The following is an 18,502-nucleotide window of genomic DNA, read 5'->3' on the forward strand; positions in this document are numbered from 1 at the left end:
GTCACGATATGCTAACGTGATAATAATTACATTAATATATATAATTAATATTAATCCCATCTGCAGATTGGGATGCTATAACCATATATATTCTTTAATAACTAAGATTTCTGAATATCAAAATCTGATCGTGATTTATCCATTCATATATCATGCTATTAGAAAATTTTAATTAATTTAAATTAATTAAATGAAGCCAGTATATTTACCAGTTAAATAGATATTCTCACCAGATGTTCTCAGGTAGCTAAGTGTCAAGGAATGTTTCTCTGTCTTTCTCTCTTAGCCTGCTTCCGACTCTTTTGCCCCCGACTGCTTTCTCTGCTCTTGATCTTTGATTGCCTTTTGCCTGATTGCCCTGATTCTCTGAATGCCCCTCTCTTCCCTTTGTCTTGACTTTTTAAAGGGACAGATTCTCTGTTCGTCAGTGGCTAATGACCAATAGGAACACTGGGGTGTGGTTCCCTTCTAGATAACCATTTTGGTATTTGGACTATAGATGGCAGACTTGTCCCACTAATCATACCTATCCAGGAAAGAGTTAACTTTTCCTGGTGGCTATTTTGACGTCATTTTGGCTTATCTATTTGTTGCCATAACTCAAATTTACTCGTCAGATCAAACCCTTTTCTTGAATTTTCTTCAGACTATGTGTCTCCAAATTCTGCTGTAATTTCTAATATGACAGTTCTTAATCTAAAAATGACCTCAAAACTTACAATGGGACTTTGTACATATAGAAAGTAACATGTAATTATTTAATCTTCTCTGTCACCTATGTCTGGGTTTAGAATTTATTATATTCCATTAGCATTTAGACAGTCTTATATTCATCCCCCTGCTTTCGTTGTATCACTGGGTTTGTATATACAACGCATTCCTTTAGGTTCAAGCTAAGGTTAGTGTAACAGAAAGGATAGAAATTTTGTGTCTCTTGTTAGTTTGAAAATAACAAAATGGAGTCTGCTCTGTTCAAAGTGACTTCAGAATATACACTTTTAATTTCTATCATAGCACAAAATGTCTGCCGATATAAATACCCTGACAACGTCTGTGAATAAACCGATTAATTTTTCTTAAAAAGTCCTCCCGAGTGCACTCCTTTCTTATTGTATACATTCACGGCTGAGGCAGCACCGAGGCAAGTACAAGACCGGCAAATTGAGTACGGGACCTTGAAGAGTTATATATAGAGCGAAATTATACATACCGTATTTTTCGCTCCATAAGACGCACTTTTTTTCCCCTCAAAAGTGAGGGGAAATGTCTGTGCGTCTTATGGAGCGAATATGAAGCTTCACTTACCTGTCTTGCAGCGTTGGCCGGCAGCACAGGGCGCACCGCGGTAGTGGAACTTGAATTTCATGTTCCGGTTTCCGGCGGGACTGAAAGGAAGTGTGCACAAGTTGAGTGCGCACTTCCTTTCAGTCCCGCCGGAAACCGGAACATGAAATTCAAGTTCCACTACCGCGGTGCGCCCTGTGCTGCCGGCCAACGCTGCAAGACAGGTAAGTAATTATGGGACAAGGGGAGGGGGACAGTATGGGAGATAAGTCTATGGGGGGGGGGGGGGGAGGAGATGAAGTCTATGGGGGGGGGGGAGGAGATGAAGTCTATGGGGGGGGGGGAGGAGATGAAGTCTATGGGGAGGGGGGGGAGGAGATGAAATCTATGGGGAGGGGGGGGAGGAGATGAAATCTATGGGGAGGGGGGGGAGGAGATGAAGTCTATGGGGAGGGGGGGGAGGAGATGAAGTCTATGGGGAGGGGGGGGAGGAGATGAAGTCTATGGGGAGGGGGGGGAGGAGATGAAGTCTATGGGGAGGGGGGGGAGGAGATGAAGTCTATGGGGAGGGGGGGGAGGAAGACGAAGTCTATGGGGAGGGGGGGGAGGAAGACAATGGAGGAGAGGAGAGGGAGGGGGGGACACTATGGGACAGGGGAGAAAAAAAATATTCTGTACAAACTGTCCCATAGTAAGAAACACTATGGGACAGTTTGTTCAGAATATTTTTTTTCTGGGTTTCTTCCTCTAAAAACTAGGTGCGTCTTATGGTGAGGTGCGTCTTATGGAGCGAAAAATACGGTATATATTTTTTATTTATTTTGTATTTTTTTTTTTTTTTTTTTACATATTTACATCTTTATTTATTTAACCCCTTCAGGACGGAGTCAATAGTGCACGTTCTGATCAAAACAAAACGTAAACAAAAACTGGAATTTGCGCTATATGTCTGTTCAACCGTAATTCACCTCTTTCATATTAAATGCACCCACACTTATTATCTATCATTTTGTTCAGGAGAAACAGGGCTTTCATTTCATATAAAATATTTATATATGAAACAATTTATTATGAATAAAATAAAAAAAAACTGTAAGAAATTAGAATTTTTTTTTTTAATTTATACTTCCGCCTTACATTTTAGCTATAAATGTCATAATACTGTTAGGTTTTACTGCAACAAAATGCACATATTTGTAATCAGCGATGTCTCACGAGTACAACAGTACCCCCCATTAACAGGTTTTATGGTGTTTTGGAAAGTTACAGGGTCAAATATAGAACGTTTCATTTTCAAATTGAAATTTGCCAGATTAGTAATGTTACCTTTGAGACGGTGTGGTAGCCCAGGAATGAGAATTACCCCCATAATGGCATACCATTTGTAAAAGTAGACAACCCAAGGTATTGAACGTGGGGTATGTTTAGTCTTTTTTAGTAGCCACTTAGTCACAAACACTGGCCAAAGTTAGCGTTCATATTTGTTTCTGTGTGAAAAAAGCAAAAAACTAATATTTGGCCAGTGTTTGTGACTAAGTGGCTACTAAAAATGACTGGACATACCCCATTTGCAATACCTTGGGTTGTCTACTTTTGCAAATGGTATGCCATCATGGGGGTAATTCTTATTCCTGGGCTACCATATGGTCTCAAAGGCAACATAACCAATCTGGCAAATTTCAATGTCAAAAAAATGAAATACGAGCCTTATATTTGACTCTCTAACTTTCCAAAACACCATAAAACCTGTACATGGGGGGTACTGTTATTCTTGGGAGACTTCACTAAACACAAATATTAGTGTTTTAAAACAGTAAAACATATTACAACAATAATATAGTCCATAAAAGTGCCGTTTGTTTGTAAAAAATGCAAAAAAGGTCACTTTTACTTAAAATATCATCGTTGTAATACAATTTACCAGTTTGAAACACTAATATTTGAGTTCAGCGAAGTCTCCCGAGTAAAACAGTACCCCCTATATACAGGTTTTATGGTGTCTTGGAGAGTTACAGGGTCAAATATAGTGCTTGCGAATTAAATTCTCTGCACTTTCTCCCTGTGTTGTCAGGCATGTCAATCAAATTTTAATTAATTAAATGACATAATTATGTTAAAAAATTACTTAAATATACACGTAGAATTTTAATATATATATGCATTTATAGGTATTTAAATTCTACGTGTATACTAATGTAATCTTTCATGTAATTATATGTATTTATCTATCTATATATATTTGCGGTTATTTGTATTTTATATATAGATAGATATATATAGAATGTCATTCTAAGTGTATTCTGTTTCCAATATATATATATTAATAACAAAATACAGTTAGAATGAAATTACATATGAATATATAATTTATTTTAAATTTTGTTTCAATATTTTATTTGTTTATTTTATTATTTTATTTATTTATTATTGTAATTATACGTGTATATATATATATATTATATATATGTAGATCTATTATATATATAATATATATATACATATTATATATGTAACGTCATTCTAAGTGTATTTTAATACTAATATATATACTAATATTAATATTAAAATACATTACGTATGACGTTACATATATATAATATGTATATATATTATATATATAATATAAATACATATATTATATATATATAAATACTTGTATTTTATTTTAACATGTGTATTTAATTTTTTTTTTTACACTACCTACCAGCAGGGGGACTCTCTAATATTTTAGACAGTCCCCCTGCTGGCAAATCCATAGCCAGCTATAGGGGGCCATGTGATCGCTCTTTGAGAGCGATCACATGGCCCCCGGGGGCCTCATTTGCCGGAGGGGGGCTGCCTGGGCTCTCAGGCAGACCCCCAGAAGAGGATCGCGGCGGAGGTAAGTATAGCTTACCTCCTGGGGGCTTCAGCCGTTACGGCGTTCTATGCCGCCGCAACGGCTTTAAAGCCCTTTAAAGCCGCGACGGCATAGAACGCCGTAACGGCGTTAAGGGGTTAACATATATAAATAAATAAAGATGTAAATATGTAAAAAAAAATATATAGATGTTTAATTTCGCTCTAACTGTATTTTAAAACTAATATATATATATATATATATACATAAATATATACGTATATATATATATATATATATATATATATATATATATATATATATATATATACCTATATATAAATAAAAATAATTTTAAAAAATTATATATATATATATATATATAATAATTCCACATATATATTTATGTAATAATGTTACATAATTAGGTAATTTTATTAATTACAATTTGCGGGACCTGCCTGACAATCCAGGCCGAAGTGTTCTATATATAGAAGGTTTTTTATCCTATATATTTTACTTTTATATTTTATTGAAAAAAACACTTTTGATACCTTTTTCTGCTGCTGTGGCTTCATCTGCTCCCGTGATCTATCTGATATATAAATATCATAATAATAATAATAATAATAATAATATCAGTGGTCCATGGACACTCGTGTTTAGCCTACATGGGGACCTTTGGGCTTACTATACAGAGTCTGGCACCGCTCTGAAATTCATGAGTTGAACCATTTACTAACTTATACTCACCTTTGTTCATACAGTACACACTATGTTTTGTGTTATTGTTTTATAGGCATTGTGAAGACTACTCTGCCATCCATATATATCTGTATCTTGCTTGAAGGGTACACTTTCACTTTGTGTTTTTACACTTTGTTGCTGGTGTTGTTATTTATTATCTGTATCAGGGTGTTGGGGTAACACCTATTTCATTCTTTTATGTTCGTGAGAGTGTGTGTGGTTAAAACCCTTTCAGCCCTTACCTTTCTCCAGCACCAGGCTCCCCCTTGGCGCTGGGGATCTCTCCGCCCACATCCGCCTCTCATCTCCGAATGCGCATGCCCATAGGAAAGATAATAAGATAATAAATAACGACACCAGATAATAATATTGTTGATTGTTTTTTTGAAGCGCCCTACTTGTATCCTCATTTTGTTTCGAATACCTAAATATTTGATGTTAAATGAAAGCCCTGTTTCCCCTGAATAAAATAATATATAAGTAGTGTGGGTGCACATAATATAAAAGAAGCTAATTACGCCTGAACAGACATATAGCGCAAATTCAAGTTTTTGTTTACGTTTTGATCACAACGTGTACATTTGGCTCCGTCCTTAAGGGGTTAATTTATTTACTTTTCACGTCCTTGAATCTTTCATTAAATGCCTCAATTAGTTTTGAACATTCACCAGCATATTCTAGTGTTGTAGAAGGACTTTGTCCTTCCAGAGTGGGGAAATGCTCAGTGTTATTCTTCTCGAGTTGCACTTTCTACAGCCTTAAAGGAACACTATAGTCACCTAAATTACTTTAGCTAAATAAAGCAGTTTTGGTGTATAGATCATTCCCCTGCAATTTCACTGCTCAATTCTCTGCTATTTAGGAGTTAAATCACTTTGTTTCTGTTTATGCAGCCCTAGCCACACCTCCCCTGGCTATGATTGACAGAGCCTGCATGAAAAAAAAACTGGTTTCACTTTCAAACAGATGTAATTTATCTTAAATAATTGTATCTCAATCTCTAAATTGAACTTTAATCACATACAGGAGGCTATTGCAGGGTCTAGCAAGCTATTAACATAGCAGGGGATAAGAAAATCTTAATTAAACAGAACTTGCGATAAAAAAAGCCTCAATAGGGCTCTCTTTACAGGAAGTGTTTATGGAAGGCTGTGCAAGTCACATGCAGGGAGGTGTGACTAGGGTTCATAAACAAAGGGATTTAACTCCTAAATGGCAGAGGATTGAGCAGTGAGGCTGCAGGGGCATGTTCTATACACCAAAACTGCTTCATTAAGCTAAAGTTGTTCAGGTGACTATAGTGTCCCTTTAAAGGAGCACTATAGTCAAAATTTAAAAGCAAGTAAGACAGGTACCCTATCCTCTTCTTTGCTTTTGTATTGGTTTCCCCTTTAAAAAAAAAAAAAAATTAGAGTCCTTATTATATGAAAAACTTACATCCGTTCCAGCGCTAAAATCCTCTGCAGGCTACGCCCCCTTTCTAGTCTGTAACGGATCGCCTGGCACCCCGACTGGGTACCTCCGTTAAAGGATGCTCCTAGCGTTTCCTGAGGACTCCAAGCACTCTGGCAGACACCACAATCACCGTATCGGAGAAGCATATGAATCCTCTCAAGCCTCTGAATGCTGTAGACAGTTGAATAGGAACCATACGAATAGGTTTGCACTCCTAGCAGTCAAACTGGAACAGCATGCAATAAATCCTCCCCCAATAATGAGACGACACTTCACTTTGAGGGTTAAACAGGAACTGAGCCTGGCACTCCCGGCCTGGTTTTTATTACAGTTGTTGAGAATACAGGTCCGCCCACAGGGAGGGACAAATCAACCAATCAATCAGTACAATACACACAGACACTCCCACACAAAATCCTCCCCTCTGCCTGTAAGAGGATTACTGAACACAATGGGTAATCTCATTATCACAGGCAGAGGAATACAGTTTTATAAAAAATATCACAGGGACCCCAAAACATGCAATAACCCCATATAAAGTATATCCTCAGAACCAGGGGATCTGGGTGAACCACATATCCACAATTCAACCATATCCATTCAGTAGTTTGGAAGATACAGTTTAATGCAGATTCCGCAGAACATATACAGGCTATATAAAAAATAATTACTGTATAATGTGTCCCCTGTTGTATAGTTTAACACTACTGCACAATGTCTTTGTGTTCCAAATACCGGCGAGATGGCAACGTGTAGAAAAGTCACAACAATGTCTGTGAGTTAAAATGGCCGCCATCCATTGTTCTCACCATGTGCCTCTGATACATGAAATGGTGGTCACACAGTAACTCCACAGTATGTCCCCAGATGGTTCTTAAAGGGCCAGTAAGGTCATACATAATCCATCATGCCCAAATATTGTACTTGATGGGCCATACATCCCAGGGACCATAATCACAGGGCAGGAGGCGAGCAAGCAGTACCCTCCAGAAAAAAGTGGGGCAGACTCTGGTGCAGGGTCCAGTCCGCTACATAGTCAAATTGATGATGTAGCAGAACTCGATCAGACGTTTCTCTTGGAGAAGCGTCAACGCTCTGAGGTGCGCATGCGTTGCTTCGCCCAGCACCAATTGCATTCTTCATAGAGGAATGAACACCGAGCACTCTACCGCGCGGTCGCGAGTTGAGCTGACTGACCGCAACCCTCCTAAGCCCAAAGTTTGTGTTTACATAGAAACACTAAATTTAGAGATATCTCTATCAATATAGTGTTTGTATATAAACACACAAATTGTAAATATTGTGTACATACACACACTGTATCTATCTGTATCTATATATCTCAATCTAGCTGTATCGATCTATCTATCTCCAACTACAAAACAAGGAGGAGAGAAGTGTACAATATATCAAATCTCCTGAATGGGGGTTAACACCTGCTAAAAGTAATTTCACCAAGAAAGTACCAAAAAGCAAAAGGGGAAAGCAGGAGAAAAAATAGGATTTAGGTAAAATGTCCTGAAGTCTAACCTCAAAAAAAAAATATTAATAAAACTTAACTTTTAATAAGAATAAATATAAATGAGGTGAGATAAACCTACACCAAGTATAAAACCAATATATATGAATGGGTGAAAAAATCCCCACCAAATCGGCCTGAGACTTAATAGTCAGAATAGATTATAGCAGAGAAAAGACTATCTTAACTGTGCATTTGGCCACAGTGACAGTCCTTTAGGATATTCAGGCAGAGTCACGGCAAGCAGTAATTTTATATATAATAGTATATGTACACTGGATCACTAAGCATAACCCGTTATTGGCATCTGCTAGTGTGCCAGGGTAGCTAAGTGTGCAGAGAATAAACTATTAAGGATGTTTGAACCGGTGGAAGGTTTATACAGAAGATTGTAAGCCTATAATTATGGTGTAAATCCCATGAATATGGGAATTGTTGTCTAAATGGTGAATCACAATTATAGTGAAAACAGACAGAGTAACTGATAATGGCTTACAGGAACAAACAGTTCTATTGTGCTATACTGAGTCTGCTAGGAAACTAGTGCGGTGGCAGGTCTGGACAGGGTTGCTAATACAGTGCTATAGACTTGGGCAATAAGGATTTGAGAACGTGATAGGTTGACAGGCGGCAGTTGCGTAGTATGCTGCAGTCACTAGGTATTCTGCCTGTTTGGTGTGATAACACAGCTTTGCCTGGGTCTAACAGAGGGGATTCAATTGTCCAATATCCCAACTGCACTAAGCACTTGTGCCTTCGAGGGCACCTCTTAAATAAAAGCCTGCATAAACCCTCTGACTCAAAAGACTTTCCGCCCAGACCCTCCACGAAAAACTACAATAAGGGAACGGCTGTCTGCTGTCCGAGAACAATCAGGTAGTGTTCCTGCAAAAATGAGGGACCATAGGTTTCAAACTGCTCTAACTGGCTTAGCCGCAGTGAATAGTGCGGCGGTAGGTTGCTAAGCCTAGAGCGAGTAGTAAAAGATTTCTGTAAATACGAGAATATGGTGAACGTCATTGTTGGTGCTGTGACATGTGTATAGCGCTGGTGTGTTCCCCTATTATCGATCTATCTATCTGTATCTCTCTCTCACGCCCTCTCTCTCTCACGCCCTCTCTCTTTGACGTGAATATGGTGAACGTAAGTGTTGGTGCAGTGACATGTGTATAGCGCCGGTATGTTCCCCTATTATCTTTCTTCTATTATCTCTATCTGTATCTCTCTGTATCTCCATCTCCATCTGTATCGATCGATCTCCATCTGTATCGATCGATGTTTCTATCGATCTATATATCGATCTCTCACACCCTCTCACGTGAATATGGTGAACGTCAGTGTTGGTGCAGTGACTTGTGGATAGCGCCGGTATGTTCCCCTATTATCTATCTATCTATCTATCTCTATCTGTATCTCTCTGTATCTATCGCTCTCTGTATCTCCATCTGTATCGATCGATCCATCTGTATTGATCGATCCATGTGTATCGATCTCCATCTGTATCGATCTTTCTATCTCCATCTGTATCGATCTTTCTATCTCCATCTGTATCGATCTTTCTATCTCCATCTGTATCTATTTCTATCTATCTCTATCTGTATCTAGTTCTATCTATCTCTATCTGTATCTATTTCTATCTATCTCTATCTGTATCTAGTTCTATCTATCTCTATCTGTATCTAGTTCTATCTATCTGTATCTCTCTCACGCCCCTCTCTCTCTCACGCCCCTCTCTCTCTCACGCCCCTCTCTCTCTCACGCCCTCTCTCTCTCACGCCCCTCTCTCTCTCACGCCCCTCTCTCTCTCACGCCCCTCTCTCTCTCACGCCCCTCTCTCTCTCACGCCCCCCTCTCTCTCACGCCCCCCTCTCTCTCACGCCCCCCTCTCTCTCGCCCCCCACATCAAATTAAAACCCTTTCTGTCCTTCTAAAACTATATATGTATTGGTGCATTAAAAGAGAAAGATAGAAATTGCGGTTTAAAATGATGAATCCGTTTTGTTTTGCATTGTCCATGGTTATGTATATTGAAGTATAACATCAGTCCTCTTACATTTATGTGAGATCACAACTCTTGAGGTATTGATAGGGTTTGAATGCAGTGTAGCATGGGATATCCCAGAAGCTGTCTCTGCTATTTCAACATTATCGATATCAAAGACCCACCATCGTGCTGGTCAAGGGAGTACTTTTGAGCTTTTCCACTTTTTTTCCAGGCCTTGTCTTCTCACCTATAACAATTTTGTCTAAACACTTATTACATTCTGACAGGAATCTCTTTCTGCTAGGTTTATTTATGAGACCGAGCATCACAATGGAATAGCTGAACTCCTGGAGATCCTCGGCAGGTAATTACAGTAATTATTTCAATCCTGCATTGCCAACACCATGGCACACTCTCTGATTGTCCACTGTGCCTGCATCACCTCTACTTTTCTCTACTGCATGTATGTGTACTGTCCATAACTGCCTCATTGCATACATATTCTCATACTAACCTGCCTGTCCTAAAACTTACAGTCCCTCTATATCATCATCCTGCCACTAGCCTTCCTCAACAACACTCACAGCCTCCCTGCACACCCATTCCACCACAAGCCAGCCTCACCAACCATCACCGCCTCCCTGCATGCCCATTCCACCACTAGCCTTCCTCAACAACCCTCACAGCCTCCTTGTACACCTGTTCCACCATTAGCCTGCCACACCAACCCTCACAGCCTCCCTGCATGCACATTCCACAACTAGTCTGCCTCACCAACCCTCACAGCCTTCTGAAATAGCCATTCCACCACTAGCCTGCCTCACCAAACCTTACAGCCTCCCTACATAGCCATTCTACCACAACCCTGCCTCACCAACCCTCACAGCCTTCCTGAATGTCCATTCCACCACTAGCCTGACTCATCAACCCTTTCAGCCTCCTTGCATAGCCATTCCACCACTAGCTGCCTTACCAACCCTTACAGCATCTATGCATAACCTTTCCACCACTAACCTGCCTCACCAACCCTCACAGCCTCACTGCTTGCCCATTTCAAGACTAGACTGCCTCACCAACTCGCAGCCTCCCTGCATGCCAATACCCCCACTATCCTGCCTTACAAACCCTCACATCCTCCCTGAATGCCCATTCCACAACTAGCCTGCCTTACCAACCCTCACAGCCGCCCTGTATGCCTATTCCAAGACTAGCCTGCCTCACCAACTCACAGCCTCCCTGTATGCCCATTCTCCCACTAGCCTTCCTCACCAACCACCCTCACAGCCTCCGTGCATAGCCATTCCAACATGTGCCTGCCCTACCAACTCTCACAGCCTCCCTGCATGCACATTCCACTAGTCTGCCTCACCAACCCTCACAGCCTTCTGATGTAGCTATTCCACCAGTAACCTGCCTCATCAAACCTTACAGCCTTCCTGAATGCCCATTCCACCACTAGCCTGCCTCACCAACTCACAGCCTCCCTGTATGCCCATTCCACGATTAGCCTGCCTCACCAACCCTCACAGCCTCCCCGAATGCTCATTCCATCACTAGCCTGCCTTACAAACCCTTACATCCTCCCTGCATAGCCTTTACACCATTTGCCTGCCTCACCAACCCTCACAGCCTCCCTGTATGCCCATTCCACAACTAACCTGCCTCAACAACCTTCACAGCCGCCCTGTATGTCCATTCCAAGACTAGCCTGCCTCACCAACTCACAGCCTCCCTGTATTCACATTCCACCACGTGCCTGCCTCACCAACTCTCACAACCTCTCTGCATAGCTATTCAACCACGTGCCTGCCTCACTAACTCTCACAGCCTCTCTGCATAGCCATTCAACCACTAGCCTGCCTCACCAGCGCTCACAGCCTCCCTACATGCACATTCCATGACTTGCCTTCCTCACAAACTCTCACAGCCTCCAAGTTGCATGTCTTTACACTTACACCATATTTTATCCACCAATATACCGGCACTCTTCTAGTCTGCCCTGCTAACGTATGTGATACCTATTCAAACTGGGTCCTGTTACTCTGCCTTGTCAGCCTGTTGCACACTGTACCACCCACTACTCAGTCAACCTTTCATACAAAGCTTCTCTATTCAACTTAAAATTATTGATGGTTTGAACCAGCACTAATCCAGTGTGTTAAAGAATTAGCAGAGACTAATGGTTATAATGTTTCATAGTGAAAGCCCATCTATGAGCTTCTTTCCTTCCTAATGTACAGCTGTCTGAATGCAACACAGCTCACCTTTTACTTAATCTTCTCTCCTCTCAGCATCATTAATGGGTTTGCTCTGCCACTCAAAGAGGAGCACAAGATGTTCCTGATACGTGTCCTGTTACCTCTTCACAAAGCCAAATCATTGAGTGTTTTCCACCCCCAGGTAATCGTAATGGGTAGATCAGACAAGACAACTAGAGGTTAAATGGTAGATCAGACAAGACAACTAGAGGTTAAATGGTAGATCAGACAAGACAACTAGAGGTTAAATGGTAGATCAGACAAGACAGCTAGAGGTTAAATGGTAGATCAGACAAGACCACCAGAGGGTAATGCGTAGATCAGACAAGACCGCCGAAGGGTAATGGATAGATCAGGAAGACCACCAGAGGGTAATGCGTAGATCAGACAAGACCGCCAAAGGGTAATGGGTAGATCAGGAAGACCACCAGAGGGTAATGAGTAGATCAGACAAGACCGCCAAAGGGTAATGGGTAGATCAGACCATTCTGCCAGTGGGTAATGAGTAGATCCAACAAGACCGCCAGAGGGTAATTGATAGATTAGGAAGACCACCAGGGGGTAATGGTTAGATCAGACCATTCTGCCAGAGGGTAATGGGTAGATCAGACCATTCTACCAGAGGGTAATGGGTAATGGGTAGATCAGACCATTCTACCAGAGGGTAATGGGTAGATCCAACAAGACCGCCAGAGGGTAATGGATAGATTAGGAAGACCACCAGGGGGTAATGGGTAGATCAGACCATTCAACCACAGGGTAATGGGTAGATCAGACCATTCCGCCAGAGGGTAATGGGTAGATCAGACCATTCTGCCAGAGGGTAATGGGTAGATCCAACAAGACCGCCAGAGGGTAATGGATAGATTAGGAAGACCACCAGGGGGTAATGGGTAGATCAGACCATTCAACCACAGGGTAATGGGTAGATCAGACCATTCCGCCAGAGGTTAATGGGTAGATCAGACAAAACTGCCAGAGTATAATGGGTAGATCAGACAGGACCGCTAGAGGATAATGGGTAGATCAGACAGGACCGCTAGAGGATAATGGGTAGATGAGACAGGACCGCCAGAGGATAATGGATAGATCAGACAGGACCGCCAGAGGATAATGGATAGATCAGACAGGACCGCCAGAGGATAATGGGTAGATCAGACAGGACCGCCAGAGGATAATGGGTAGATGAGACAGGACCGCCAGAGGATAATGGGTAGATGAGACAGGCCCGCCAGAGGATAATGGGTAGATGAGACAGGCCCGCCAGAGGATAATGGGTAGATGAGACAGGCCCGCCAGAGGATAATGGGTAGATGAGACAGGACCGCCAGAGGATAATGGGTAGATGAGACAGGACCGCCAGAGGATAATGGGTAGATGAGACAGGACCGCCAGAGGATAATGGGTAGATGAGACAGGACCGCCAGAGGATAATGGGTAGATGAGACAGGACCGCCAGAGGATAATGGGTAGATGAGACAGGACCGCCAGAGGATAATGGGTAGATGAGACAGGACCGCCAGAGGATAATGGGTAGATGAGACAGGACCGCCAGAGGATAATGGGTAGATCAGACAGGACCGCCAGAGGATAATGGGTAGATCAGACAAAACTGCCAGAGGATAATGGATAGATCAGACAGGACCGCCAGAGGATAATGGGTAGATCAGACAGGACCGCCAGAGGATAATGGGTAGATCAGACAGGACCGCCAGAGGATAATGGGTAGATCAGACAGGACCGCCAGAGGATAATGGATAGATCAGACAGGACCGCCAGAGGATAATGGATAGATCAGACAGGACCGCCAGAGGATAATGGGTAGATCAGACAGGACCGCCAGAGGATAATGGGTAGATCAGACAGGACCGCCAGAGGATAATGGATAGATCAGACAGGACCGCCAGAGGATAATGGATAGATCAGACAGGACCGCCAGAGGATAATGGGTAGATCAGGAAGATCTCCACATTAAAATCTTAAAGTGTTACTGTCATGTCTCTTTTTTTTTTTTTTTATTCCTTGTAGCTTGCATATTGTGTGGTTCAGTTCTTAGAGAAGGACAGCAGCCTCACCGAAGCAGTAAGTTGCTTTTCACTTTAAGCTGCTTGCTTCCACGAATATGGACCTTGCAAGTGCTGTTAACAATAATCTCACCTTGTGTCTACTTTATTATGCAATATAATATACTGATATGTTTAGTGTCTGTAACTCCCTGATCTAACTCTAACCATAAAAGAGCAGCAAGATAGCAAAAATCTCCTTCTTCAAAAATGTAATGCCTCGTTATTCCTTTCAGTCCAAATAAGATTCTATTTTTTATTTTTAGACTCATAGTTTAGTCTACTGCTAAAAACACTTTAAATATAGTTCAAATTGTACTAACTATTAAATAATCTACCTCTTTCCTTATTTTTTGTTTTAAGAGATGTCTGAAAGCCTAGTAACATCCTCTTTTTTCTTCCCACCTCGGACCTCTAATTGGCTCCGCACATCTGCTCCTCCCTCGGCACATCTGCCCTTGGTGCTTCTCCCTTGGCACATCTGCCCTTGGTGCTTCTCCCTTGGCACATCTGCCCTCGGTGCTTCTCCCTCTGCACATCTGCCCTCGGTGCTTCTCCCTCTGCACATCTGCCCTCGGTGCTTGTCCCTCGGCACATCTGCCCTTGGTGCTTCTCCCTCGGCACATCTGCCCTTGGTGCTTCTCCCTCGGCACATCTGCCCTTGGTGCTTGTCCCTCGGCACATCTGCCCTTGGTGCTTGTCCCTCGGCACATCTGCCCTTGGTGCTTCTCCCTCGGCACATCTGCCCTTGGTGCTTCTCCCTCGGCACATCTGCCCTTGGTGCTTCTCCCTCGGCACATCTGCCCTTGGTGCTTCTCCCTCGGCACATCTGCCCTTGGTGCTTCTCCCTCGGCACATCTGCCCTTGGTGCTTCTCCCTCGGCACATCTGCCCTTGGTGCTTCTCCCTCGGCACATCTGCCCTTGGTGCTTCTCCCTCGGCACATCTGCCCTTGGTGCTTGTCCCTCGGCACATCTGCCCTTGGTGCTTGTCCCTCGGCACATCTGCCCTTGGTGCTTGTCCCTCGGCACATCTGCCCTTGGTGCTTGTCCCTCGGCACATCTGCCCTCGGTGCTTGTCCCTCGGCACATCTGCCCTCGGTGCTTGTCCCTCGGCACATCTGCCCTCGGTGCTTGTCCCTCGGCACATCTGCCCTCGGTGCTTGTCCCTCGGCACATCTGCCCTCGGTGCTTGTCCCTCGGCACATCTGCCCTCTCGGTGCTTGTCCCTCGGCACATCTGCCCTCTCGGTGCTTGTCCCTCGGCACATCTGCCCTCTCGGTGCTTGTCCCTCGGCACATCTGCCCTCTCGGTGCTTGTCCCTCGGCACATCTGCCCTCTCGGTGCTTGTCCCTCGGCACATCTGCTCTCTTCTTCTCCCTCGGCACATCTGCTCTCTTCTTCTCCCTCGGCACGTCGGCTCTCTACTTCTCCCTCGGCACGTCTGCTCTCGGTGCTTCTCCCTCGGCACGTCTGCTCTCGGTGCTTCTCCCTCGGCACGTCTGCCCTCGGTGCTTGTCCCTCGGCACATCTGCCCTCGGTGCTTGTCCCTCGGCACATCTGCCCTCTCGGTGCTTGTCCCTCGGCACATCTGCCCTCTCGGTGCTTGTCCCTCGGCACATCTGCCCTCTCGGTGCTTGTCCCTCGGCACATCTGCTCTCTTCTTCTCCCTCGGCACATCTGCTCTCTTCTTCTCCCTCGGCACGTCGGCTCTCTACTTCTCCCTCGGCACGTCTGCTCTCGGTGCTTCTCCCTCGGCACGTCTGCTCTCGGTGCTTCTCCCTCGGCACGTCTGCTCTCGGTGCTTCTCCCTCGGCACGTCTGCTCTCGGTGCTTCTCCCTCGGCACGTCTGCTCTCGGTGCTTCTCCCTCGGCACGTCTGCTCTCGGTGCTTCTCCCTCGGCACGTCTGCTCTCGGTGCTTCTCCCTCGGCACGTCTGCTCTCGGTGCTTCTCCCTCGGCACGTCTGCTCTCGGTGCTTCTCCCTCGGCACGTCTGCTCTCGGTGCTTCTCCCTCGGCACGTCTGCTCGCGGTGCTTCTCCCTCGGCACGTCTGCTCTCGGTGCTTCTCCCTCGGCACGTCTGCTCTCGGTGCTTCTCCCTCGGCACGTCTGCTCTCGGTGCTTCTCCCTCGGCACGTCTGCTCTCGGTGCTTCTCCCTCGGCACGTCTGCTCTCGGTGCTTCTCCCTCGGCACGTCTGCTCTCGGTGCTTCTCCCTCGGCACGTCTGCTCTCGGTGCTTCTCCCTCGGCACGTCTGCTCTCGGTGCTTCTCCCTCGGCACGTCTGCTCTCGGTGCTTCTCCCTCGGCACGTCTGCTCTCGGTGCTTCTCCCTCGGCACGTCTGCTCTCGGTGCTTCTCCCTCGGCACGTCTGCTCTCGGTGCTTCTCCCTCGGCACGTCTGCTCTCGGTGCTTCTCCCTCGGCACGTCTGCTCTCGGTGCTTCTCCCTCGGCACGTCTGCTCTCGGTGCTTCTCCCTCGGCACGTCTGCTCTCGGTGCTTCTCCCTCGGCACGTCTGCTCTCGGTGCTTCTCCCTCGGCACGTCTGCTCTCGGTGCTTGTCCCTCGGCACGTCTGCTCTCGGGGCTTGTCCCTCGGCACGTCTGCCCTCGGTGCTTGTCCCTCGGCACGTCTGCCCTCGGTGCTTGTCCCTCGGCACGTCTGCCCTCGGTGCTTGTCCCTCGGCACGTCTGCCCTCGGTGCTTGTCCCTCGGCACGTCTGCCCTCGGTGCTTGTCCCTCGGCACATCTGCCCTCGGTGCTTGTCCCTCGGCACATCTGCCCTCGGTGCTTGTCCCTCGGCACATCTGCCCTCGGTGCTTGTCCCTCGGCACATCTGCCCTCGGTGCTTGTCCCTCGGCACATCTGCCCTCGGTGCTTGTCCCTCGGCACATCTGCCCTCGGTGCTTGTCCCTCGGCACATCTGCCCTCGGTGCTTGTCCCTCGGCACATCTGCCCTCGGTGCTTGTCCCTCGGCACATCTGCCCTCGGTGCTTGTCCCTCGGCACACCTGCCCTCGGTGCTTGTCCCTCGGCACACCTGCCCTCGGTGCTTGTCCCTCGGCACACCTGCCCTCGGTGCTTGTCCCTCGGCACGTCTGCTCTCTGTGCTTCTCCCTCGGCACGTCTGCTCTCTGTGCTTCTCCCTCGGCACGTCTGCTCTCTGTGCTTCTCCCTCGGCACGTCTGCTCTCGGTGCTTCTCCCTCGGCACGTCTGCTCTCGGTGCTTCTCCCTCGGCACGTCTGCTCTCGGTGCTTCTCCCTCGGCACGTCTGCTCTCTGTGCTTCTCCCTCGGCACGTCTGCTCTCTGTGCTTCTCCCTCGGCACGTCTGCTCTCTGTGCTTCTCCCTCGGCACGTCTGCTCTCTGTGCTTCTCCCTCAGCACGTCTGCTCTCTGTGCTTCTCCCTCGGCACGTCTGCTCTCGGTGCTTCTCCCTCGGCACGTCTGCTCTCGGTGCTTCTCCCTCGGCACGTCTGCTCTCGGTGCTTCTCCCTCGGCACATCTGCTCTAGGTGCTTCTCCCTCGGCACGTCTGCTCTAGGTGCTTCTCCCTCGGCACGTCTGCTCTAGTTGCTTCTCCCTCGGCACGTCTGCTCTAGGTGCTTCTCCCTCGGCACGTCTGCTCTAGGTGCTTCTCCCTCGGCACGTCTGCTCTCGGTGCTTCTCCCTCGGCACGCCTGCTCTCTGAGCTTCTGTTCTCTTCTTCTCCCTCGGCACGTCTGCTCTAGGTGCTTCTCCCTCGGCACGTCTGCTCTAGTTGCTTCTCCCTCGGCACGTCTGCTCTAGGTGCTTCTCCCTCGGCACGTCTGCTCTCTGTGCTTCTCCCTCGGCACGTCTGCTCTCGGTGCTTCTCCCTCGGCACGTCTGCTCTCGGTGCTTCTCCCTCGGCACGTCTGCTCTCGGTGCTTCTCCCTCGGCACATCTGCTCTAGGTGCTTCTCCCTCGGCACGTCTGCTCTAGGTGCTTCTCCCTCGGCACGTCTGCTCTAGTTGCTTCTCCCTCGGCACGTCTGCTCTAGGTGCTTCTCCCTCGGCACGTCTGCTCTAGGTGCTTCTCCCTCGGCACGTCTGCTCTCGGTGCTTCTCCCTCGGCACGCCTGCTCTCTGAGCTTCTGTTCTCTTCTTCTCCCTCGGCACATCTGCTCTCTGTGCTTCTCCCTCGGCACGTCTGCTCTCTGTGCTTCTCCCTCGGCACGTCTGCTCTCTGTGCTTCTCCCTCGGCACGTCTGCTCTCTGTGCTTCTCCCTCGGCACGTCTGCTCTCGGTGCTTCTCCCTCGGCACGTCTGCTCTCGGTGCTTCTCCCTCGGCACGTCTGCTCTCGGTGCTTCTCCCTCGGCATGCCTGCTCTCTGAGCT

The 18,502-nt window shown here is 46.2% G+C and overlaps 1 protein-coding gene across 3 annotated transcripts in view; it reads left to right on the forward strand.

Moving 5' to 3' along the window:
* The window catches only part of PPP2R5D (protein phosphatase 2 regulatory subunit B'delta), a 192,423-nt gene that overhangs the window by 88,353 nt on the left and 85,568 nt on the right, over positions 1 to 18,502 (forward strand). For all 3 annotated transcript variants that reach the window (XM_063444210.1, XM_063444211.1, XM_063444212.1), the window contains exons 8-10: positions 10,133 to 10,192; positions 12,120 to 12,228; positions 14,115 to 14,168. In XM_063444210.1, coding sequence (XP_063300280.1) covers positions 10,133 to 10,192; positions 12,120 to 12,228; positions 14,115 to 14,168 — 223 coding nt within the window. The remainder of the gene's footprint in view (positions 1 to 10,132; positions 10,193 to 12,119; positions 12,229 to 14,114; positions 14,169 to 18,502) is intronic.

The sequence above is a fragment of the Pelobates fuscus genome, chromosome 2, assembly GCF_036172605.1.
Source record: "Pelobates fuscus isolate aPelFus1 chromosome 2, aPelFus1.pri, whole genome shotgun sequence".
NCBI classification, from domain to species: Eukaryota; Metazoa; Chordata; class Amphibia; order Anura; family Pelobatidae; genus Pelobates; species Pelobates fuscus.